At 29.7% G+C, this 21,358-nt stretch overlaps 1 protein-coding gene across 2 annotated transcripts; it reads left to right on the top strand.

Annotated features, from left to right (window-relative positions):
* Positions 1-360: 360 nt before the first annotated feature.
* LOC107448200 (astacin-like metalloprotease toxin 5) lies at positions 361-16,094 on the top strand. Of its 2 annotated transcripts, XM_043049068.3 has the most exons (6): positions 361-514; positions 5,656-5,717; positions 8,076-8,157; positions 11,611-11,725; positions 13,421-13,608; positions 15,821-16,094. In XM_043049068.3, exons 1-6 carry the CDS (start codon positions 433-435, stop codon positions 16,054-16,056), a joined length of 765 nt encoding a protein of 254 aa, XP_042905002.2. In that variant the 5' UTR covers positions 361-432; the 3' UTR covers positions 16,057-16,094. The 2 variants fall into 2 exon arrangements, with proteins under 2 accessions (XP_042905002.2, XP_087023990.1); XM_087167864.1 differs by lacking the exon at positions 5,656-5,717 and having other exon boundaries at positions 432-514.
* The last annotated feature ends 5,264 nt before the right edge of the window (positions 16,095-21,358 follow it).

The raw sequence follows: 21,358 nt of genomic DNA, 5'->3' as shown, positions 1-21,358 counted from the left end.
TCATTCAATAAAATGAGAATGGTGGTTCAAAATCAAAGTTCATCCTGGTTAAAAAAACGAAACAAAGGAAAAAGAAATTATGTTATTCAATTTATGCAAATTTTCATGATACATTCCGAATGAATTTTGCTGCAGCTGTAAACATTATTTTTTAATACACCAATTGTGTCAACAATTGTAATTGAAATTCATGTAATTAAAATGATAAATCAGTTTTATGCAATTTGAAATGTTAAAATTCAAGAACATTTGATATTTATCATTAATATTTCGTGACTTCTAAACAAATAATTTGAATCCTTTTTTTTATGATATCCTAATCAGCAACAGCAGGGTGGTTTCCCATAAGTGATTATAAAATGGCGTTGAAAAGAAGATAATTTAAAATACGATATCTGGACTTGTTTAATTATAAAATTTAGGCTCAGAACCATGAAGATTCGTCTGTTCTTCGCAAGTTTGCTGTCTGTTTCTTTAGCTGCTATTGTTCAGCTGAGTCCAGAAGATGAGAAAGGTAATCTTGTTTTGCTTTTCTTTCTAACTTGAGCTCGCAATTACATTAGTTTTTATACATTAAAAAAAATAGAGTTTACTCTAAAAAATAGTTAATCTCAAAATATAGATATTTTATTTTATTCCATAACCGTGAACGATAAGCAGACACTGCAAAAAATTCTGGGACAAATTACTGCAAAATTACAGGTAAAATCCATTTTTTCCGGATAAAAATGCGTACCGCAAAATCAATTTCTAACGGTTCATCTTACGAAACAAAAATTCTGATTTACCATTATTTTTACAGTAATGATTACAGTCAGCAAATGAATATTTCTGTAAAATTTACGACATAATATTTTAAGGTAAAAATGGATTTTATGGATGATGCACCCAAAATGCTAGTACATTTTAGCGCCATGTTTACCGAGATATTTTATAATGTACCCCATGGAATAAAATTTGAGGCATGAACACTTTTTATTTTATTTTTCCAGCCTAGTAGCAAGAAATAAACTCAGTAGATAATGATAGGCATAAGGAAACTATTGGGGCAAATAATGGTTGTTTAAAATTTTGTTGATGAATCTCATCTGTTTTTTTATTCTTTGCAGGAAAGGGCCTTTTGTGTTTAGTCCATGGAACTTAAATCTGTTTGCCAATTGCGTATTTTCCGTCGACAGTGGGGACCGGAAACATTTTAAAAATTTCTGGAAAACGATCATTCTACCAACCGAAATATTTAGGCTTAAATCATTTAAAAACTCAATATATCTCCTATTATTATAAATAAAGAGGTTTTCAATTTCGCACTTGTATCTGAACGATATAAATATTAAAGAAACAACTAAAATACATTTATAAAAATGAACCACGATAATTTCTCTTTTTTTTCTTCATTTTTTGCACTTGGCGCAGGAAATTTTTTTGTCAAAAAATATTATGTAATTATGCATCTTAGCCTGAACATCAGTTTTAAGTATGAATACACTCATAAATATATATGAAAAAAATTCATTCATATTGTAAAAAAACAAGTGTAAAATTTAAATTTCTGATTGCCACTTTGACGTTCAATCCGTTAACAATACATTTATAGTAATATTTTTAAATTGGAATAAATTATATTTAGCTCCAAAATAAGAGAATAAATTTTTGATTGAATAAGAGAATACGATTTTTGGTTACACAGTTAAACACCTGGGTTCAAATTACGGTATAAAGTATAGACAGTTTAGGTGAATTATCCGTAAAACTCATTTTATCATTAAATGTATTCTTACCGTCTTGTTTTCTTTTAATTGGACGACAGATTAGACGACAACTGTTGACAGAAAAACAAACGATAAAAAATAATATTAGAACAAGAAACAAAGATAACAGTAGCAAAAATGAAACTACAGTAAGTTTTTTACCGTGATGTAACTTTCATTATTGTTTTTCTTTCTAAATGTGTGGTAATATGAAGAACAATAAGAACTACAAAACCATGTCTACAAAGAACTATTTTTTTAATCGTTACCATATGAACGGAGAAATTACCAGATGAATGATTCAAATGCCATATATTTTCATTTCATTACTCAGAATTATGTTTTTTTATTAAACATAATTCTGAGATGTCTTAACTATAGAGTAAAAAAATTTTACAAGAATTTCTTTCTTACTATATATTTTTATACTTTTTGCTACTTTTTATATGAATGCATTCTTTTTGGCGTGAGAAAATAAATGTCAGTTTCTTCATCTTTCATGAAAAAAATTATTTAAGATAAACTAATTACAATAAAATTTAAGTATCAATCATTTTATGTCATTTAGCTTTGATTTTAACTAGCATTATGATAAAAATTATATACGTTCTAATATATCTTATTTAAAATCGAAAATCATAAATATTTTCTCTTTATAAAGAATAGTACGATTGGTGACTGGTTTAGGTATTGCTCATCATCGGAACGAATTTTATTCACCACTTTCGTTTATCGTTGCATTTAATGCACACTGTGCCAAAAAAAGGACCACCCGCAATAACTTCTGATCTAATGATCTTCACGTTTCATGACTCATTCTCAATGGTTCGAGGAGGTGTCTTGAAATATGCTAATTAATTACATCAGGCGATATTTTAATTTACGAAATGAGACCCAAAACGTACTTTCTCTGAATAAATACGCTTTTTTGATGGATTAGGGTTTCTTACCTACAAAATATAGGAGGTAGCTACAGTCTGGGACTCCCGGTGGCTGAGCGGTAGCGCTTCGCGCTGTCGTGCCACAGGTACCTGGTTCGATCCTCGGGCCGGGTAAGGATGACTCAGCCTTTCATCCCTTCAGTGGGTTGATAAATGAGTACCAAGCATGCTTGAGAACTAAACACTGGGGGTTTCACGTTCGGCTGACAACCTGACCGGAACATCTGCTCCTGCACCCCAGAGCCCAAGGTCAAGAAAACTGAGATGGGCACAGTAGGCCTTGGCCATTATGAGCTGTCGCGCCGCTGAGTTTAGTTTAGTTTTAGCTACACTCTGGGAAATATGGTCCCCATAATTTGCTCAGGAGAGCGATCCAAAGTTTGGACACTTTAATGTTAATTTTACTTTTTGAGTAATTCGCCATATCCCCAGAATTGAAGAAAAAAAATTGCACGCAATTATAAAATTCGTTTCGGTTATCCAAAGTAAAAACTTATTATTTTTTATTATTTTATTTAATAATATTTGAAAACATTTTGAATTTTAAGGTATACACTCCTTTACATCACTTAAAGAAAATAATTTCGCATGGCAAAATACATAATTAGTGCAAAATTGGTGGAATAGTTCCTTTTTTTTTTGAGAATCCGAATTTCGGAAAAGTGGTATACATAATATTAAATTTCTCAGGAACTGTTCAACCATTTTCACTAAAATTTGGATTTTGCCATGTAATATTTAAAGCTTTAAAATGATGTAAAAAATTTTATACCATACAATTCAAAATTTTTCCAACTGTTATTAAATAAAATAGTAAAATATATATATATACACCGAAGAGCCATTACATTAAGACCACCATCCATCTATAAAAATGGGCACGCCCAGGTTTTCATGGTTTCTCGCCCAGGAACAATGTTTTCATGGGGCACATTAGAACCCATAATCCTCATAGAACATTCCCTGACGTCTGTAAGCTACTTGAACATAGTTGCAGACCAGGTTCACCCATTCATGGCAACAGTTTTTCCAGCGGGAGATTGTGTTTACCAACAGGATATTGCACAATGTCATAAAGGTCGAATCGTGGAAAAACATCCCAGGGACCTTCAAGTCATGTCTTGGCCCCCAAACCATATTTAAACCAAAAGCAAAGCGAAAAACGAGTTAAGTCGGCAAAAGAACACTTTAAATGGTCAGAAAATCAATGGAAGCAAGTAATCTGGAGTGATGAGAGTAAAATATCGCTCTTTGGAAGTGATGGTAGAAAATACGTGAGACGTAGAGTAGGTGAAGCGCTTAATTGCATTGAAGCAACTACTAAAAATCCAACAAATGTCATGATTTGGGCATGTATATCTGCAGATGGTGTGGGCCGAATTCAAGTGATTGATGGCATCCTGAATGCCAAAAAATACATCGAAACTGCCCTGAAACCAAAATTGATACCTTCAATCAGGGATCTCTTCTCCAACAACGCACCATTTATTTTTCAGCAGGATTCAGCTCCATGCCACACAGCAAAAGTATGCAAAGCATGGTTTCAAAATAAAGGCATAGATATATTACCATGGCCAGGAAACAGCCCTGATCTCAATCCAATTGAAAATTTGAGGCGACGTTTGAAAATTCTTGTACGAAAAAAACGTCCATCCAATAAACGACAACTTATTGAAGCTATAATTGATTCTTGGCACCATGTGATTACGAAAGATGAACTCCAAACACTCGTTCACTCCATGAAAAGACGCTGTGAAGCTGTCTTAAAAATTAAGGGTCATCCTACTAATTATTGATTGTGTAAGTATCACTTTAAAAAAATGCAAATCTAAGATAGATCTTACTATTAATTGCATAACTTTTTCTGTAATACAGATATTGTAATATTGCATTTATTATTAAATTCTACATTAAATTACCTTCAATTTGATATATAAACGTTTGTATTTAAGTGAAAATTAATATATTCCACAAGCACACAAAGTTGAAAAGCATAAAACTTTCAAAAAGTGTCCACACTTTTGGCCACCACTGTATATATACATACTAAAATTTATTTTTTGCATAGTAATATTTGGATAAACGAATTTCATAATAATGGCCCACAATATTTTAACTCGCTTAAGAAGTTCTCAAGACAACATGGCGAAATACGCAAAAAGTAAAATTAGCATAAAGGAGTCTAAACTTTGGTTCACCCTCCTGACGAAATTATAGGGACCACATTCCTAAGATTGAGACTGCCCCCTATATTTCGGGGGTCAGAAACCCGAATTCTTTCAAAACAGGTGTGTTTATTCAGAGAAAGAATGCTTTTCTGCTCGATTTCATAACTTAAAATATCGTCTGCAATAATTAATTAGCATACTTATTGTTCCCCCTCCAAACCATTAAGAATAAGTCCTTGAACGTGAAGATCCAAATTCTAGATCTTTAGAGTGAGGATGATTTTTTTTTTAACTTCGCGCACTGCACTTTTTAGAATTCTTCTCAAAAGTGAAAAAGTAACTAGACTTATTAGGAGACAAATATTAGTATTAAGGATTAAAAAAAGTTACCAAAATGTGACAAATCACTATTGACGACATTGAATTCCATTGTTTGTCAGCTGAAACGTTTCTTATTATCGCCTCTCACCTTCTCCCATTTTCCTCGAGTAAGAAAACATGTTTTGATATTTTTAATCTCACTTTACTTCTAAATGATTTATCAGGCTTTGATGACACTTTTCTTCTTTCTTCGCTGGAATTGTGTCCTCGATTGTGTACTTATTTCACTCTAACTATACTGTTAATTTATCTAGTTTTTTTTAATTATTCAGTTATGTCTTTTTTATTTTTTCGGTTTTTTATTCGAAATTAATTTTTTTCCAGACTTGCTTCTCTGATCAAATGATTTTATTTCATTATCAAATAACTACATGAATTTTTAATGAATAATTAAAATAATGTACAATTTCATTTTAGAAGCTAGACTGGCTTTAGAAAATCCTGGTTTATTTCAAGGGGACATTGTTGGTTGGGACTTTGTAAGTATTATGTCTGTAGGAATGCGTCAGAATTTTTTTTGAGTGTAAGATATAAGGCTCAACTATTAAATTTCTAAAGCTATAGATTTTTTTTTAAACTCTAGAAAACATTATATTACTAACATAACTATTTATCATGTTTTGAAGTAAACACCAGTTGCTGTAATACATTTTTGTATTTGTTTGCAGAAGTTAAAGAAAAAAACTTCTAAATTCTTCTTTCGGAAAATGTTCATATGTTCATCTGTGTTCTGACGCCGATGGAAGATTTTTTGGCATCAAAAAACCTTCTTTCCTTTGCCTGTTTTTATTTAGTTTGAGTGATAGTCGAAATGACTTATCCACCATGTTCTCCGTTCTTTGTACTCGCGGGATTTTTCTTGTTTCCGAAACTAGGAAGTTTGCTAAAACGACTAAGTAAAGGAATGTCCGAGGACATTAGCCAAAACTTAGCATTGAGGAGTAATTCTAAAGATGGCTTAGGCTATTTTTTGATCTTTTACCACTGTAAAGGGAAGCGTATTTCAGGTTAAAAAGTAACATAATTTATATTATTTTTTCAAGAGTTATTATATAAGTCCTTAAAATTGAAATACGCATCATGATCCGTCAGAAACATTAATACTGCAATCTGAATTGTGATAGTGACTAAGCGTTTACAAAGAATTCATAATAAGTTCTTCATTTTAGAAGTTTCATTATTAATTTACTGTCCCTATGTGTTACAAAAACAGACTAATAAATGAAAGATACAGTGATCGATATTTTTTGTAAATATAAATTTATTACTCTTGCTTACAATTTCTTCAACAAGGAGCATTAATTAAACATAATTTGAAACATTGAATGTATAATGGAAGCGAAAATAAACCTAAAAGTAAAATCCATGCTCTGGGTTTTCTGCAGAAAACCAAACATATGATATAAACGAAACATATAAAAAAATGAGAAAAACCAAACATTTTTATACAATTACTTATTGGTGGATTAAATAAATAGTGTATGGCTAATGAATAATGTTGCAGAAAATTCATGCCCAGCTTTAAATTTGAATCACAAAAATCGAAAACCGAGCGCAACAAAATTTGAAGTCAATTTAGGTTTGTAAATAGCCATTTTTGTTTGTCTCAGATATCTAGGGTTACATGACTTTTTTTAGTTCATAATTTCGTTTTCTTTTCAACGACGTCACTTCCCTCTGGACTTTAGGATTAGCTCTTATAAGGATCTTGTAAGGAAACATTTCTAATTTAATCCGTTGGATACTTTTTAAAATAAATTTGAAAATTGTGTATTACATTTTTCATCTCTTATTTTCAACTTATGGTTTATTTCATTACCTTATAGTTAACTATTTCTGTACTATTTAAGCCTAAAATTGGGTACTTTTATAGGACATTCTTTAACTATGTAGATCCGGATCGCTAATGGGTCGCAACTAGTCACTAAGGCAAAGGTCTTTTTTTCAATTCTCAATAACTTACAGTTTCAAAACTGTAAAAACCTGGCAGTTACACAAATTGTGAGGCACATGAATATTTAAATGTAAGCCGTAAACAAGTGAATCTGCATATGTCACAAATTGTCATGCGTGGGCGTTTCCGACTCTGAAAACGTCGGAGATCCCGAGAAACTAGGACAAGATGGGAAGAAAAAGAAATCTGATCAGGCATCCATCCATAAGCATGGGGAAACTCGTATCCGAATTCACACAGTGTTTTAAATTTCCAGTTAACATAATTAGTATTATAAAAACAAGTTATAACAAGTCATGGCACTATAATATATAACAGGCATGAAATGCGGGAAAGAAAGAAAAAACTATTAATCTAGGGTGTATCCATTACGCCAACTGTTTTTTTTTGTGTGCTTTAAACACTGGAAATTTAAAAAAAATATACCATACTAATATATTTCCAATAGTATGATCGGTGATTGTGTAATTGTATTGATTTCAAGTTGCCCGTAATGAAAAATTTCCATATTTCTCTGTAGTTCCTTCAACAGAAAGGGCACAGTGAAAAATTAAGAACAAAACATTTATGTAGCATTTCAATAATTATTAAAAGTTTAGTTTTTAGGATAGTATTTTGTTTTTTGAGAAATTTATAATTGCAATCTTAGTACAAGGGAAACTAACTTTGAGGAATCGGTGTGTTTGTCAACACAAGATTTTCAGATTACCGAGAAAACGTTTCAAGTTTGATCAATATTATTTTAACTGCTGTGTTGTTAAGCACTTGTAATTGACTATTTTATACCAAAAAATGGAATACAAGCGTTCATTAACAGTTTGGAATTTTTTGCAGTGTAATAGTTTATCTGACTAAAAATTATTTAGATCTATCTGGTTTCTAGGATTCCGATCGAAATGCTATTCCGGGAAAAGAGTGGAGGTGGTCAAATGGAGTGATTCCTTATGTCATAGACTCCTCTTTAAGTAAGAAATACATACTGAGATCATCTATTTAAGTAAAAGTCAAGAGTTCACTTCCTTTTGATTCTATTTTATGCTTCAGAAGAAAAAAAATTGATAAATATATAATTTCACTTTCACTAAATAAAGAAGTGTGTTAGAAAGAGTTCATGAAAGTCAATTAATATATTTGAAGCTTTTCTCTCTTAGAATCAAGAAAAAAAAACTGCATTTCATCGTTAAAATAATGTGATTGATCCAAAATTAATGTATAGCATAACTACATGTTTCGATGGACGGCAATAAACAGCGTAATTGGCATGAGTAAAAAGCAGAACTCATTTTCAGAATTTATTTACATATGCACGTTAAGTTGACGATTTATGCACACAAAATCAAATGCAAAACATGATACGAATCAAAAACAATAAAAGAAACGGATTATTAAAGTATTAGTATTGTTAAATTTCTTATCAGCTTAGTAATCAAAATCATAAAGGAAATCAAAAACGAAATCAGCATGTGTTTAGTATTTTAAAAGTTGTGTTAAATACCTTATTAATATTTAATTAATATATTAAATGAATACTGACTGATACTGAAGTTGACTTATTACTCTTAATCAATTAAATGAGATTAAAATTAGATTAAAATTTAAATGGTCAAATTTGTGATGTAATCGTAAATTTTTTTTACATAGGTAAAATGGAAAAATAACTTTCTTTGTGTATTAAATTTCATGGATTTTGTTCGTATCATTCCAAACTGTGTTTCGTTAGAAAGCGAATTTTGATTCTATGGTATAAAAATAGAATACAATAATATTTTTTTATTTGACAACAGTCGTTGAACAGCCGACCCAAATTTTGGCTTACGACTATCAATGTTTAACTCCTTAGCCTTGTTGCATTTTGAACCCAATCCAGAAGACAAAAGAACTCCTGGATTAAGTATTTGGAGAAATTTGTCTTCATGGAGGTCTTTTTAATGGAACTATCAGCATTTGTGTTACACGAAGAGGAAAACCCCGAAAACTCTCCCATGATCAACTTGATTGCAAGAAAACTCCAACCATGATCCGTCTAACACTGAGGATATTTTACGTTAGCACTGTAGTTGATTATTGCTGGGTGCGGAATTTGAATCACACAGACAACCCTGGGATTAGAACCCGGTTTACCTAATTGGAAGGAGAACGCTCCACCCTCTGAGCCACCACGGCTAGAGCACAATGATTGATGCATCGTGGGAAATTCTTGAATTGTTTAATAAAAAAATTTTTTACGTGCATATAGAAGCACAAACAGAAGAGTTATTTTGATGGCACTAAAGCAACAATTTATATGTGTTTGAATTTAGATATTCTTTTTTTTATTACGAAGACACTTATTATATTCCATTCCGTTAAACTACTCGTAATTAATGAAGATTTCTATGGTAGAATTCACGCACCTACTATATGATGCAAATTGATAATTTGTAATAAATAATACCAAGTAATCGAATGGGTGAAGCTTCATCAGACTTCAAGATGACTTGTCTCCAACGCTCAAAACAGACTCTCATTATTAAGACTAACCAACAAGTGAATGCTGGTTGGTCTCGATAAAGGTCGTCTGTTTTTAAAACCTTGAAACGTGTCGTATTTTTTCATCTTTATTTTTTTAAGTTAATGAAGTTTTTGCAGTCAGAAGTCCAATTTATCAGTTGTTTGAAATATATATTTTTGTTTGAGAATGCTTAACAATAAAACAAAAATATATAATTTTATAAGTCATTAGTAAATGAGAGCTCACTCCGATAAAATTTATCTCAAAACAACTAAATGAAAATATTAAGCTTTGGTATGTGATCTTATTAACCCGTCTTGTGACTGTACTCAAAAGGAAAAGAATCATTTCAAAATTGTTCTTGTTGAAACGTAAGCAAATGTAAAGCATCACAGCAGCATTTGAAGAATAAAAATAGAATTTTTAATGTCAAATATTAAAATATGTTTATTGTAAGAGATATTTAACGTATATTTTAAATATATCTTGCTCGTTTTAAATATGGTGCACTTTGCTTAATTCTGTCTGATATAATTACATTTTTTAAATCTTCCACTGTTTTTATATTTAAACCTTTTATCCATCCATCAAAAAATGTTTCAAGTTCATAATAATATTCTCGCCAAGTACTATCAATTTTAATTTTATGCGAATAAAACAACTGTCTAAATTTTTCAGAACTTAATTTATATCGTTTTAGTAACAATTCCTTCACATGAGAATAGTTTTCCGCTAATTTTTCTGATTCTCGCATGATTATTTCAACTATATCTCTTGGTAAAATACTAGTCAAACAAGCCACCTATAAATTTAGCTCCATTTTAACTCGTTTCATTACTCTTTCGAAACGCACTACGAATAAACTTATGTCGTCATTTTTCGAATTAAAGTACCTTAACTGAGATTACCAGTCTATTTTTGGTTTTGGCGAATCAATAGGTAAATAAGTGCAACATTCCCTAGTTCCAATTTTCTCATTTCCAATTCATGCTTTCGCATAGCTTCTTTCTCAGCAGCTGCGGCTTCTCCATCCGCATTTAAATTGAATATCAGGGTAGACTATACTTGAGGGTGCCCCCGCCAAGTTGTGATCGCCAAGCTGGGCGATGTTGAAAACCAATCGTGATTCTGATTGGTTTAGATTTTAATCGTGATTCTGATTAGTTTAGAATTTAGCGGTGTTTTTAAATGTAATTTCAGAGATCCGTTAGTTCTACTTTGGATACCGGCTGGTAAGGTTATTTTTGCTTCTGGTACTAAAAATGAATACTGTCAATAGGATAAATCTTAAGCTTCTGTACGATTTTAATAACAATGAAAAAAAAACAGTGATTGACTGGTGTATGAATAAAGGTTTAATTAGTAATAGATATAAATGTCCTGTTTGTGGGTTACCACGGTGTTCCGGGCAAACAAGTATGGCGCCAAACATAAGTCGCCAATTTCGTCAAGGGGCACCCTCAAGTATATTTTTCCCGAATATCATTCCTTGTACCAAATCCTCATCATAGTTTGTGCTATTTAAAACCAAGTTTTTTTGATCTGCAATCTTAAAAGCATTGTGTACTTCTTCGCCAAGTTCCATTGCAATAACCTGTAACTCTGACTTACGTACTTTAGATAAATGAGACATCGTAAATTAAGAAAGAAAAGAAACATAAACAACAAATTACCGTTCTTTTTATCCCACTTCTGAATTGTAAGAGATCTTTAACGTATACTTTAAATACGTTTTTATTTAATCGTATTCGAATCCAAACTAGACATAAAAACATAATAATTCCAAAACAATATTTACGCACGTTGCAACAAGTCCTACTTATGCTCGCCCTTGAAACATTTAGCTGCTTACATTACGATTATCTTGTCATACAAAAACATATCAGTTCTCATAAAAATGATTTTAATTGCTTTTTTTCATCTATAGGTGATAAAAAGGAAATAATTCGAAAGGGCATGGATCACTACGAATTTTACACTTGCATCCGATTTGTTCCCAGAACAAACGAAGATAATTATTTAAAGATATTTAAAGGAAGTGGGTAAGTAGAAAATTATGCAATAAAAAATAAACATTTGGTTATTTATTTACTTTTTAGAGAAGATATAATACCACATTTATGGAGGACGTAGGCACAGAAGCATTTTTCTTATTCTCTTTTTTTAATTTTAGCTAATTATGGGAAAAATTTTGAGAAAAAGGAAGCATACTGTATATTATTAAATCGAAACTAACAGTATATTCCTCGATGAAATATTTTGAATGAAAAAATTTAATAATTATTTTACACAAATCGTTTTGTGAGGATAGTGCTCGGAAAGTCTCGAAGCTCATATAAAACTTTAATGAATTTATATATAGTTTGGAAATTTTTTGTTTCATTTTGACCTCATATAAAATTAAAGAGCCATACGGCTTAAGGTACGAATTTAATTAAGAATATACAACAATGAGCAAATACTTTAAAAAAGAACTATATATCACAATTAAAACTAAAGTTTTTTTTCTGGATATTTCTGCAGAAACAATACACAAATTTAATTCAATTGTTTATCAAGTACCACAATTATCACAAATATGATAAAATAAATTAGAACTAAAGGAATCACTTTTTCAATAAACAATTTAGAATTTCTCACGTATTCATTTCATGCAAATTTAAATTATATAATAGCTACACTGGGAGTTTTATGAACACTGAATATGTTTTTATAGTGACCGATCTTACCTTACAATCACGTACGGGCCACCAAAATAATGAAGAAATTATTCTCTATCAGGTTGGGTGCACTGTTTTTAAGCATAGTGATTTTCCAGATTTTCTTCTGTACATTGATTGCATAATTATGCTTAAAAAAACTACGCCAGAACTTAAAACTATTAAATTTCTAGTTAGTTAAATATTAATTGTCACTATTTGTCGTATTCAAATCCAATTTTACCGATTCCACGCGATTACGAATATTCGTATTTCTCGCTATGTTCATTTGTAGCGGCATGTTCCTTTCCATTCTGACAGAATTTTCTGGTGAATTTACTTTTCTAGGTAATAAACCATATTCGTGGCTCAAATTGCCACACATAAAACATATTTCGCAATGGATATCCTTTACACATTAAGTTACTTAACATATTTAACATATTTTTAAAACGTTTGTCAAAACTGAAATCACTCAAATATTCATATTCAGAGTCATAATTTATCTAAGTGATTGAAAACACAAAACGTATCAAAATTAAAAGAATCACTAATTAAGAAGGCAAGACTGAAACCTTATTTCCGAAAAATACAAGGAAAAGTGAAAACATGATTACTGAGACTACTATATTACATCTCCAATTTTCATCAGGAAATCAAATTAATATTAATTTATAAATATATATATATATATATATATATATATAAATATATATATATATATATATATATATATATATATATATATATATATATATATATATATATATATATATATATATATATATATATATATAAAAATATATATATATATATATATATATATATATATATATATATATATATATATATATATATATATATATATATATATATATATATATATATATATATATATATATATATTATATATATATATGTATATATATATATATATATATATATATATATATATATATATATATTTATATATATATGTATATATATATATATATATATATCACTGAAACTTATCATACAACTGAAATTTTAACTCAGGTGCTATTCATTTGTGGGCAAAGGCAAAATCAAGCCAGGAATAGGACAACCGCTTTCACTTGGGTCAGGTTGCCACCATGTAGGCACTATCGTTCATGAATTGGGACATGCTATTGGATTCTATCATGAACAGAGCAGATCAGATAGAGATGACTACCTGATCATTTATTTCGAAAATATTATGAAAAGTAAGTATAAATGTAACTGATATTATTCTAAAAAGGCTGATCAACTCAAAATTATATGCCTCAAAATATTGCGAGAGCAAAGCACCCACTGGTAATTCGTTTAAGAGTTTTAATTGTTGTTGTTGTCGTTTGAGAAATGCAGAAAAGTATAATTCAAATGTGACCGAAGGCATGGAGCACAGCCCTGGCCACATCTCCGACTTTTTCGGAATAAAGGGTGTCATGGCAGCAGTTGAGGTCGATGTTGAAGAGGGTCGAGGCAACAGAGACGCAGTTGAAGAGATGCCTCGGATCCAGCTGAGCACACGGGCAGTGCCAGCGTTTTAATTAAAAATTGTTAATAATATTCTCGAAAAATAAGTTTTTCTAATAATTGGTTTAAGTTCTTAAATTTAATTGTTAACCTTTTTGATACGTTTCTTTGCATGATAACACCAGCTATTCTGTTACAACTGTAGCGCTAGTCGCAAACTAAACCTTAAACGAAGTTAAACACGAAGACGTTTTTGCGATTATTTTCTCTAAAAAAAACAAACCATTTTTCATTTTATGAATCTGCTTATTTGTGTAGATTATGGTTGATTTCATGCATTTTAGTGCAAAAGCATTGATGTTTCAGAGAAATATTTTTGTACATGGGAAGGTAAATTAATTATTGGTTTTGAAAATCGCTTGGAATTATTCTACTATAAGATCTTTGTAAGTGTGATGTAATTTGCAATGACTGTTAATAACTGTGTGTCTGACCCAAGAGCCAGAAAAAGCTCCGGAACACTCAAAATATGTGTAGATAAAGACGTCTAGATCAGAAGCAATATATATATATATATATATATATATATATATATATATATATATATATATATATATATATATATATATATATATATATATATATATATATATATATATATATATATATATATATATATATATATATATATATATATATAGATAGATAGATAGATAGATAGATATATATATGAAATGTTTATTTTTACACCTTAAGTGAGTGATATTATTTTAATAAATAAGGGCCTGATATTTAAAAAAAAGATTTGTCAAAGCCATTCTTTGACCCAAAAATTTATCGGATCACTAAGAAATCAAATTTTAGAGTCCTCTTTAAGCTGTTCTGGAAAATGGAAACTATTGACTTGGACTGACTAGATAGCCATTCTTGCACGTGACCTTAGTCCAGTCAAGTATAAGTTATTTTGCTTTCTTTCTTCCAAATCAGCGTCATTGAAAAAAGAAAATTCCTTAAGGAGCCAGCAAGATATTAAAAATAAATCAATTTTAATAAATGTATCATGAAAAGAATTAGTTGCAATTGTGTGACTGTTAGTTTTTGCAAAATACCTACTAATAACTGAAAATAATGTGTGACTTACACACCTATTCATATCTTTAGAATTATTATCCAAAGTAATACATTTCTATACTCTGCTGTAAAGGTTTCAAAAAAAATTTTGAAATCCTCTTTCAGAATTCTGACAACGTCAGAATTAAAAAAAAAATTCTGAGCATGGACGTTGGGCATGGCGTTGGAATTTTGTTTAATACTTTCAACTTTGTAAATCTTGCACGGTTGGCACAAAATTATATCGTAAATTGAGGCGATGAATCACCCACTATATTATTCGCAAAAATCTCTCAGAATGATCTGAACTTCAAAAATAAAGAGCATTTTGAACAAGTGCTTTAGGATTGACGTTGAGACTTTTTCTTAATGACTTCGACATTTTAAATCTTGCATCGTTAGCAGAAAACTGTTTTCGTAGATTGTAGGGATGCATCATTCTCCATAATCATTAGAAAAATCTTTCAGAATGTTGATATCAGAATTAAAGAGATTCTATAGGATTACACTTACATTCGAAACGGGAAAAAATTACTTAAGTAGGTTTAGGGACGTCAAAGAGGTACAGAATGCCAAGCATTGAGGAAGCACTTTGAATTCTACAAAAGTTGTTTTTGAGACGTTTACCGAAATGTCAAGCGGAGATTACTTTGAAACTTCTTAAATGTGTTTGTCTTTCACTTAATATTTCTAAGAGTTATTAAATCGGTTTATTAAATTTAACTGCTGTACTTGGATTTCCCAATAATTGAGAGAAATGTATTAATTTGTTTAAAATGTAGATTATGTTGACATAATTGCTTTTCATAATAAGCTGATATATAAAATTGCTATATTTTCATTATCTAGGTAATCTGAACGATTTTAAAAAGCTTAAGCCACATGAGAACATCTTGTACAACAGTTTTGATTACGACTCCATTATGATTTACGGCAACAAAATCTTCACTACAAATGGTAAAGACACCATGGTGGCTAGAAACGGCAAGAAACTGCTTGGTCCTTACAATAAATTTGGAATGTCCATAGCTGATACTGAGAGAGTGAATAAAATGTATAACTGTACCCTTCCACCTTTATCGTGACTTTTTATTAGGTTCTCAATAAACATAGAATAAATGTATAACTGTAATTTTTTTTTCTCTCCAAATGAAATTAAAAGTAAACACCATACACTCTTTCTAAAAGATTAAATTTTCCTTAACTCTTCAACAATTTCAATGATTCGTTCGGTGTCTTTCCGTACCAATAGCTCATGCACTTTTAAAAATTTTGCTTTTTTTCCCTTCGCCTGCGTTACTTAGTTCACATAAAATGTTTTAAAGACATCGTGTCTACTTCAACGTACGCTGTTAAGGAAACTGTTCAAATTTTTCATTATCTTTATTTAAAAAGAAATATACGAAGCACTAGCTAAAAGCTCAGTAAATTCAAGCAAATATTAACTTAAACATTCACTAAAAGTTGCAAATTTTAAATATTTATTTTTATGTATGAATAAGCATATGTATAAGAAGTTCGCATATATATATATATATATATATATATATATATATATATATATATATATATATATATATATATATATATATATATATATATATATATATATATATATATATATATATAAATGTCGCATTAATTTATACCAATAGATGTGTCTTGATAACGACTGTTGGTTTTCCCATTTTTGTTTCTCCTTATATTAATTGGAAAGAAGAAAAATATAAAAAAAAATTCAAATTAATGAAAAAAGAAAAAAAAATATTAAAATAAGAAATAAAATAAATGCTTTTCTTTTAAAAAAAGATATAATCTCTTCATCAGCTCACACGATTATATTCACAAAAAAGAGTGCTTTCTAATATTGCATCAATATAGCCAAAACAAAATACATCAATACAATAGTGTGAGGAGCACTCAAAAAATTTTCGAAGCAAAATAGAATACATTGAGTATTAAATGTCATGTAAAACACAGAAAATAAAATGGAAAGTAAAATGCGAAGAAAAAGCAGAACAAAACATAAAACAAAATCTATAAAGTGAGTAGTGAATTCAAATGAGCTTTCATGTAGGGGGAAAATTTCAAGAATGATTTAAAATATTTTCGTAATAAGGTAACCAGCTTACAAAATATGAAAACAGACGCGCAAATTGAAGTAAAAGCGTAAATAGACTAGCTTTCTTACTGCAGTATGACTGAAGCATGTTTGATTTGTAAGTTACCAAGGATTAGCCCAAAAATGAATGTGAGCAAGGTAATATTATACTGAATAATTTAGAGAAGTTTATAATTAATAAGGTTGGTCTTTAATTATACAATTTTAATGATTAAAGAGAATTAACATTTGTTTAAGGAAGAGAGAGAGAGCGAGAGAAACATAAATGGCCTGTTTTGCCCATATTTTTAGCCACGTATTTGCCCGAAATGGATTTGCACATGATAAAAATTAAATAAATTATCAAAGAGGTTTGTAGTAAATTTATTTATAATAACATGCTATTAACTCAATGATTTTATATAGAATTTAATTACTGTAGTTAGGAATCGATTGTTTTTTGCAAAATTTTGAAAGAGCTTATCTATTTGCTTTGTGGTTAAATAAACATTACTACATATTTTTTTTAATTCTATTCATTTTATTAAAAATGGTACTATGAAGAAGGAAAAGCCAAGTGTGCCAATTTTATGAAGAAGGATATTATTTCCAGTGTGGTTGGAGGTTGTATTTGTATAGTGGGCCAGTTGAAGATTGATGTTGAAAACAGAAGATGATGAAAACAGAAGAAGATGAATATAATAGTTGAGCCGGATTAGAATTAATAAAAAGGCTTTTATTTAGTAGTATATTTGCAGAGCTCGAGTTACAAAATATAAAAATATATTATCCATTAGAATTTCAGTTGAATCAATTTTGTATAATAATATTAATAAGGACAGGCCGTGGGAGACAAATCCCCACGACCTGCCTAATCAAAAGCCAAATTAAAAAGTACGTGTAATTTGTTCCCGACGGACACAGAAGCATGGGTAGGAGATCCAAAATTGGCGATTTATTAAAATATAGCATAGCCAAAACAAAGCCAATCAGCATATCAATATTGGGTTTAAAATAATACCTTGGCGATCACGAGTCGCCAACAAATTTATGTGAATTATTATAACCATGCAACCGAAACATTTAGCCGTTGGAAAATTAGAATAAAAAGTTATAAATAGATTTTTGTTTTCGATTAAAGGCGACAGTGAATATATAAGTCTGCATTAGTAATGAAATAAAAAAAGTATCCGTTACATTGATCTGGAAGAGAAGAAATAAATATTTTATGTTCATTTAAAAAGATTAAGTTTTTGATTTATTTTTAAATGTAATTTTTCTATTAATAGAAATCAGCTTAAGTAATAAGAGATATTTAAAAGGATAGAAAATAAATATGTGTATGCCAATTGTGGCATCACAGGTACTTAAATGGATATTGCAAGAATCATTAGAATTCCAAGTATTTAGTTTATTTATATTAAAATTAAATCATTTCTTTTTTAGTATAAATCAACAAAGTACATATTTTCTTCTTTTATAATACCCAAATCCAAAAAATTAATATAAATATTGTCGTCATGATTAATGAAGCCAGATTAATTCCTCGAGGAAAATATCATTTAATAAAATTGTATTATCTTGGAAGTTATAGAAAATTGAGTCATCAATAAATCTAAAAACAAATTTTGTATTAAGAATACAATGCTTTCTTTCATGATAGTACAAAAATAAGTTAACTAAGAGAGATGAAAAATTAGATCCTTGTGGTATTCCATCAATTTGAATAAAAAATATATTTTCCATTATAAAGATAATTATTAAAAAGACAAAAATTATTTAGAATTTCCCAATAATCAAAATTGTAATTAAGGATATTTTTAAAATTAAAGTAATAATTCAAAAGGACATATTTTAGTTTAGAAAGAGGAATGCTATTGAAAAAATACTGGAAATCAAAAGTCTCATTGGAATTAATATTATTTTGTTTAATAAATTCTAAAATCGAAAAACTTCTTTAATAATATTGTTAACAATAGTATTATGTAGTTAGAGAAAATGGTCTCAGGTTTAATTAGATAAGTATTAGACCCTCATGTTCTAAATTTTATAGGAATTGAAAGGAAATTTAGGACTGATAATTAAGTAAGGCAATTGCATATTGCCAATTTTTATTTTTAACCTCTTATCTAAGGCTAAAATTTTTTTAATCATGATATTATTAAAGTTACTAACCTTAAGATTTTCACTATTTTTTTTAACTCCATGTTTAAAAGTTCAACATAGAATTTTTTACAGAAGCTTGCAAAATTATTGTTAGCATTGTCTATGGGGGTAATTACAATTTTTTTTGTAGTTGCTTAATTGATTGAACAATTTTTGAAAAAAAAATGTTAAATTGTAAATGTTATTTAAATTTTCCTTATTTTTGAAAACAAAGTTTTTAAAGTAATAATAAACTACTCATTTCCATTATGCTTACATATGTAAAGGTAAAGATAATCTATTTGATATCTTTAAAAAAAAACTATTGATATCATTAAGAAAGTATTTTAGAATTTTATTATTTGATATATGGTAAATGGGTCTAAATGTTTGCTGCTGTCACCCTGAGGTAGAAATGTAAAGGCAAAACACTGTGGGTTAGAATGCATTAAAATGTTGATAAATAAGTAGAAGGACACACTGCAATAATGTAGAAAAGCCTTGTGTAGAGGACGAGTTATCTCGTCACTAGGGCATATCGATGAACGACGACGAGTTATCTCGTCATTCGCGATGAAAGAGTCAAAAGTTAAATGAAAAAAGTCTATCCTCTTGTATAGAAAGTATCCTTGAAAGTTTCCTCTTGTAACAATAATTTTTTTACACTTTTAAAAAGAGTTGAATTAATGCATTGTCGTTTAGAGAGGCTTCTTTTGAGCAGAAAAACTTTTTTCAAAAATATAAGTCTATTCCCTTTTCTGGTTTATGACTGATATCTCAAAATGGTTTACAGGAAAATGAGCTTGAGTCGAACGCTTTCTTAAGTGTTTTTTAGAGTAAAGTCGGAACAAAATTTATAAGTTTGATGATGATATAACTACAATGCTCTCTCAGTACCGGTCAAAAATGCTTTCATGTTCCTGCTTTTGTCTTTAACTTACCTAAAAGTGAATATTTTTTGCTCGAATTATCTCATGATGCGTATATTTCAGTATTTTAATGTAGAATTAGAAGTATATTAATTGGTCAAAACAAACAAAAATTATCCTCTAGAACAGTGGTGGGGAAACATTTTTTAAGACGGGCCATTTGTAATAACTAGACAATCGTAGCGGGCCAAAGAATAATGCTTAATCGTTAAAAAATTTATGTGTTCTATAAACATATACATATATTATTACATACACTTATTATTTTAATAGTAAAAAAGCAAAAGGTAAGAAAATTATAAGCACAAAATATAAAGTTAATTTAGTGTAGTTCTTGATGTGAAGAATTATCACTTTATTTTCTGGTGTCATTACTGGTTGATGGTGCATGAGAAAAATGAAATTGAGACTGTTTCTTCAAAATTTCATCATAGTCCGGTTCCATTTGCGAAGCAGAAATTCTTAAAAGTGATGAAAGGTGCTCATCTGTAATTCTGTTTCTTAAAGAAGTTTTCCTAAGCTTCATTGTAGAAAAGATTTGTTCGCATATATTAGATGAGCCGAACATTGTCATTATCTTCATTGCATGAGTAATTAGATTTGGGAAATTATCTGGACTTAAATTTTTATAAAATTCTAGTAATGGTAAGTAATAGTAAGTTTGTTTCAGGAGAGTATTACAGTTCAGTTCTATTAACTCAAGTTGTCAAGTATTAATTCAAGTTCTATTAACTCAAGTCCAGAATACTATTGTGTTTTGAATATCGCCGCAGGTAGTTTTTATGCGGGTCGTCACATTACGAAGTAAGAACGCGTTCAAACATTCTCACGACGGCACTCTTAAACGGGCCGGATTAAACCTTTCCCGCGGGCCGTAGTAGCGGGACTTGGCCCGCGGGCCGTAGTTTCCCCATCACTGCTCTAGAAGAATAGAAAGTTACCAAGATTAAAAAGAATGAAACCAATTACATAATATTTTTCAAATATCAAGTCACTTGCCATGGATGGTGGTCACCATTTTGGCAACTTCGAGGTATAGAGTAAAGAAGATATTTTTTTGAAAAAGGAGGATTTTCCCTTTTTGGAAACTTTTGATCATCATTCTTTTCTATAAGACAAGACAGTTAGACCCGTGGTGGCTCAGGGGATAGACCGGGTGAAAAGGGTTCGAATCCCTTGTAATGGCTGATCGATACGAATTCCGCATCCAGA

The sequence above is a fragment of the Parasteatoda tepidariorum genome, chromosome 7 (genome assembly GCF_982258835.1).
Source record: "Parasteatoda tepidariorum strain Cologne lab strain chromosome 7, Ptep-v5.0, whole genome shotgun sequence".
Classification (NCBI taxonomy): domain Eukaryota; kingdom Metazoa; phylum Arthropoda; class Arachnida; order Araneae; family Theridiidae; genus Parasteatoda; species Parasteatoda tepidariorum.
Note: the sequence above shows the minus strand (reverse complement) of the source record. Positions and strands in the feature narration are given on the sequence as shown.

What these genes read in the sequence shown, in the direction of transcription:
- LOC107448200 (XM_043049068.3), top strand. Translation starts at nt 433, where the DNA reads ATGAAGATTCGTCTGTTCTTCGCAAGTTTGCTGTCTGTTTCTTTAGCT. An exon ending in GAGTCCAGAAGATGAGAAAG is followed by an intron (nt 515 to 5,655) that starts GTAATCTTGTTT and finishes ATTTCATTTTAG; the next exon opens with AAGCTAGACTGGCTTTAGAA. An exon ending in AAGATATTTAAAGGAAGTGG is followed by an intron (nt 11,726 to 13,420) that starts GTAAGTAGAAAA and finishes ATTTTAACTCAG; the next exon opens with GTGCTATTCATTTGTGGGCA.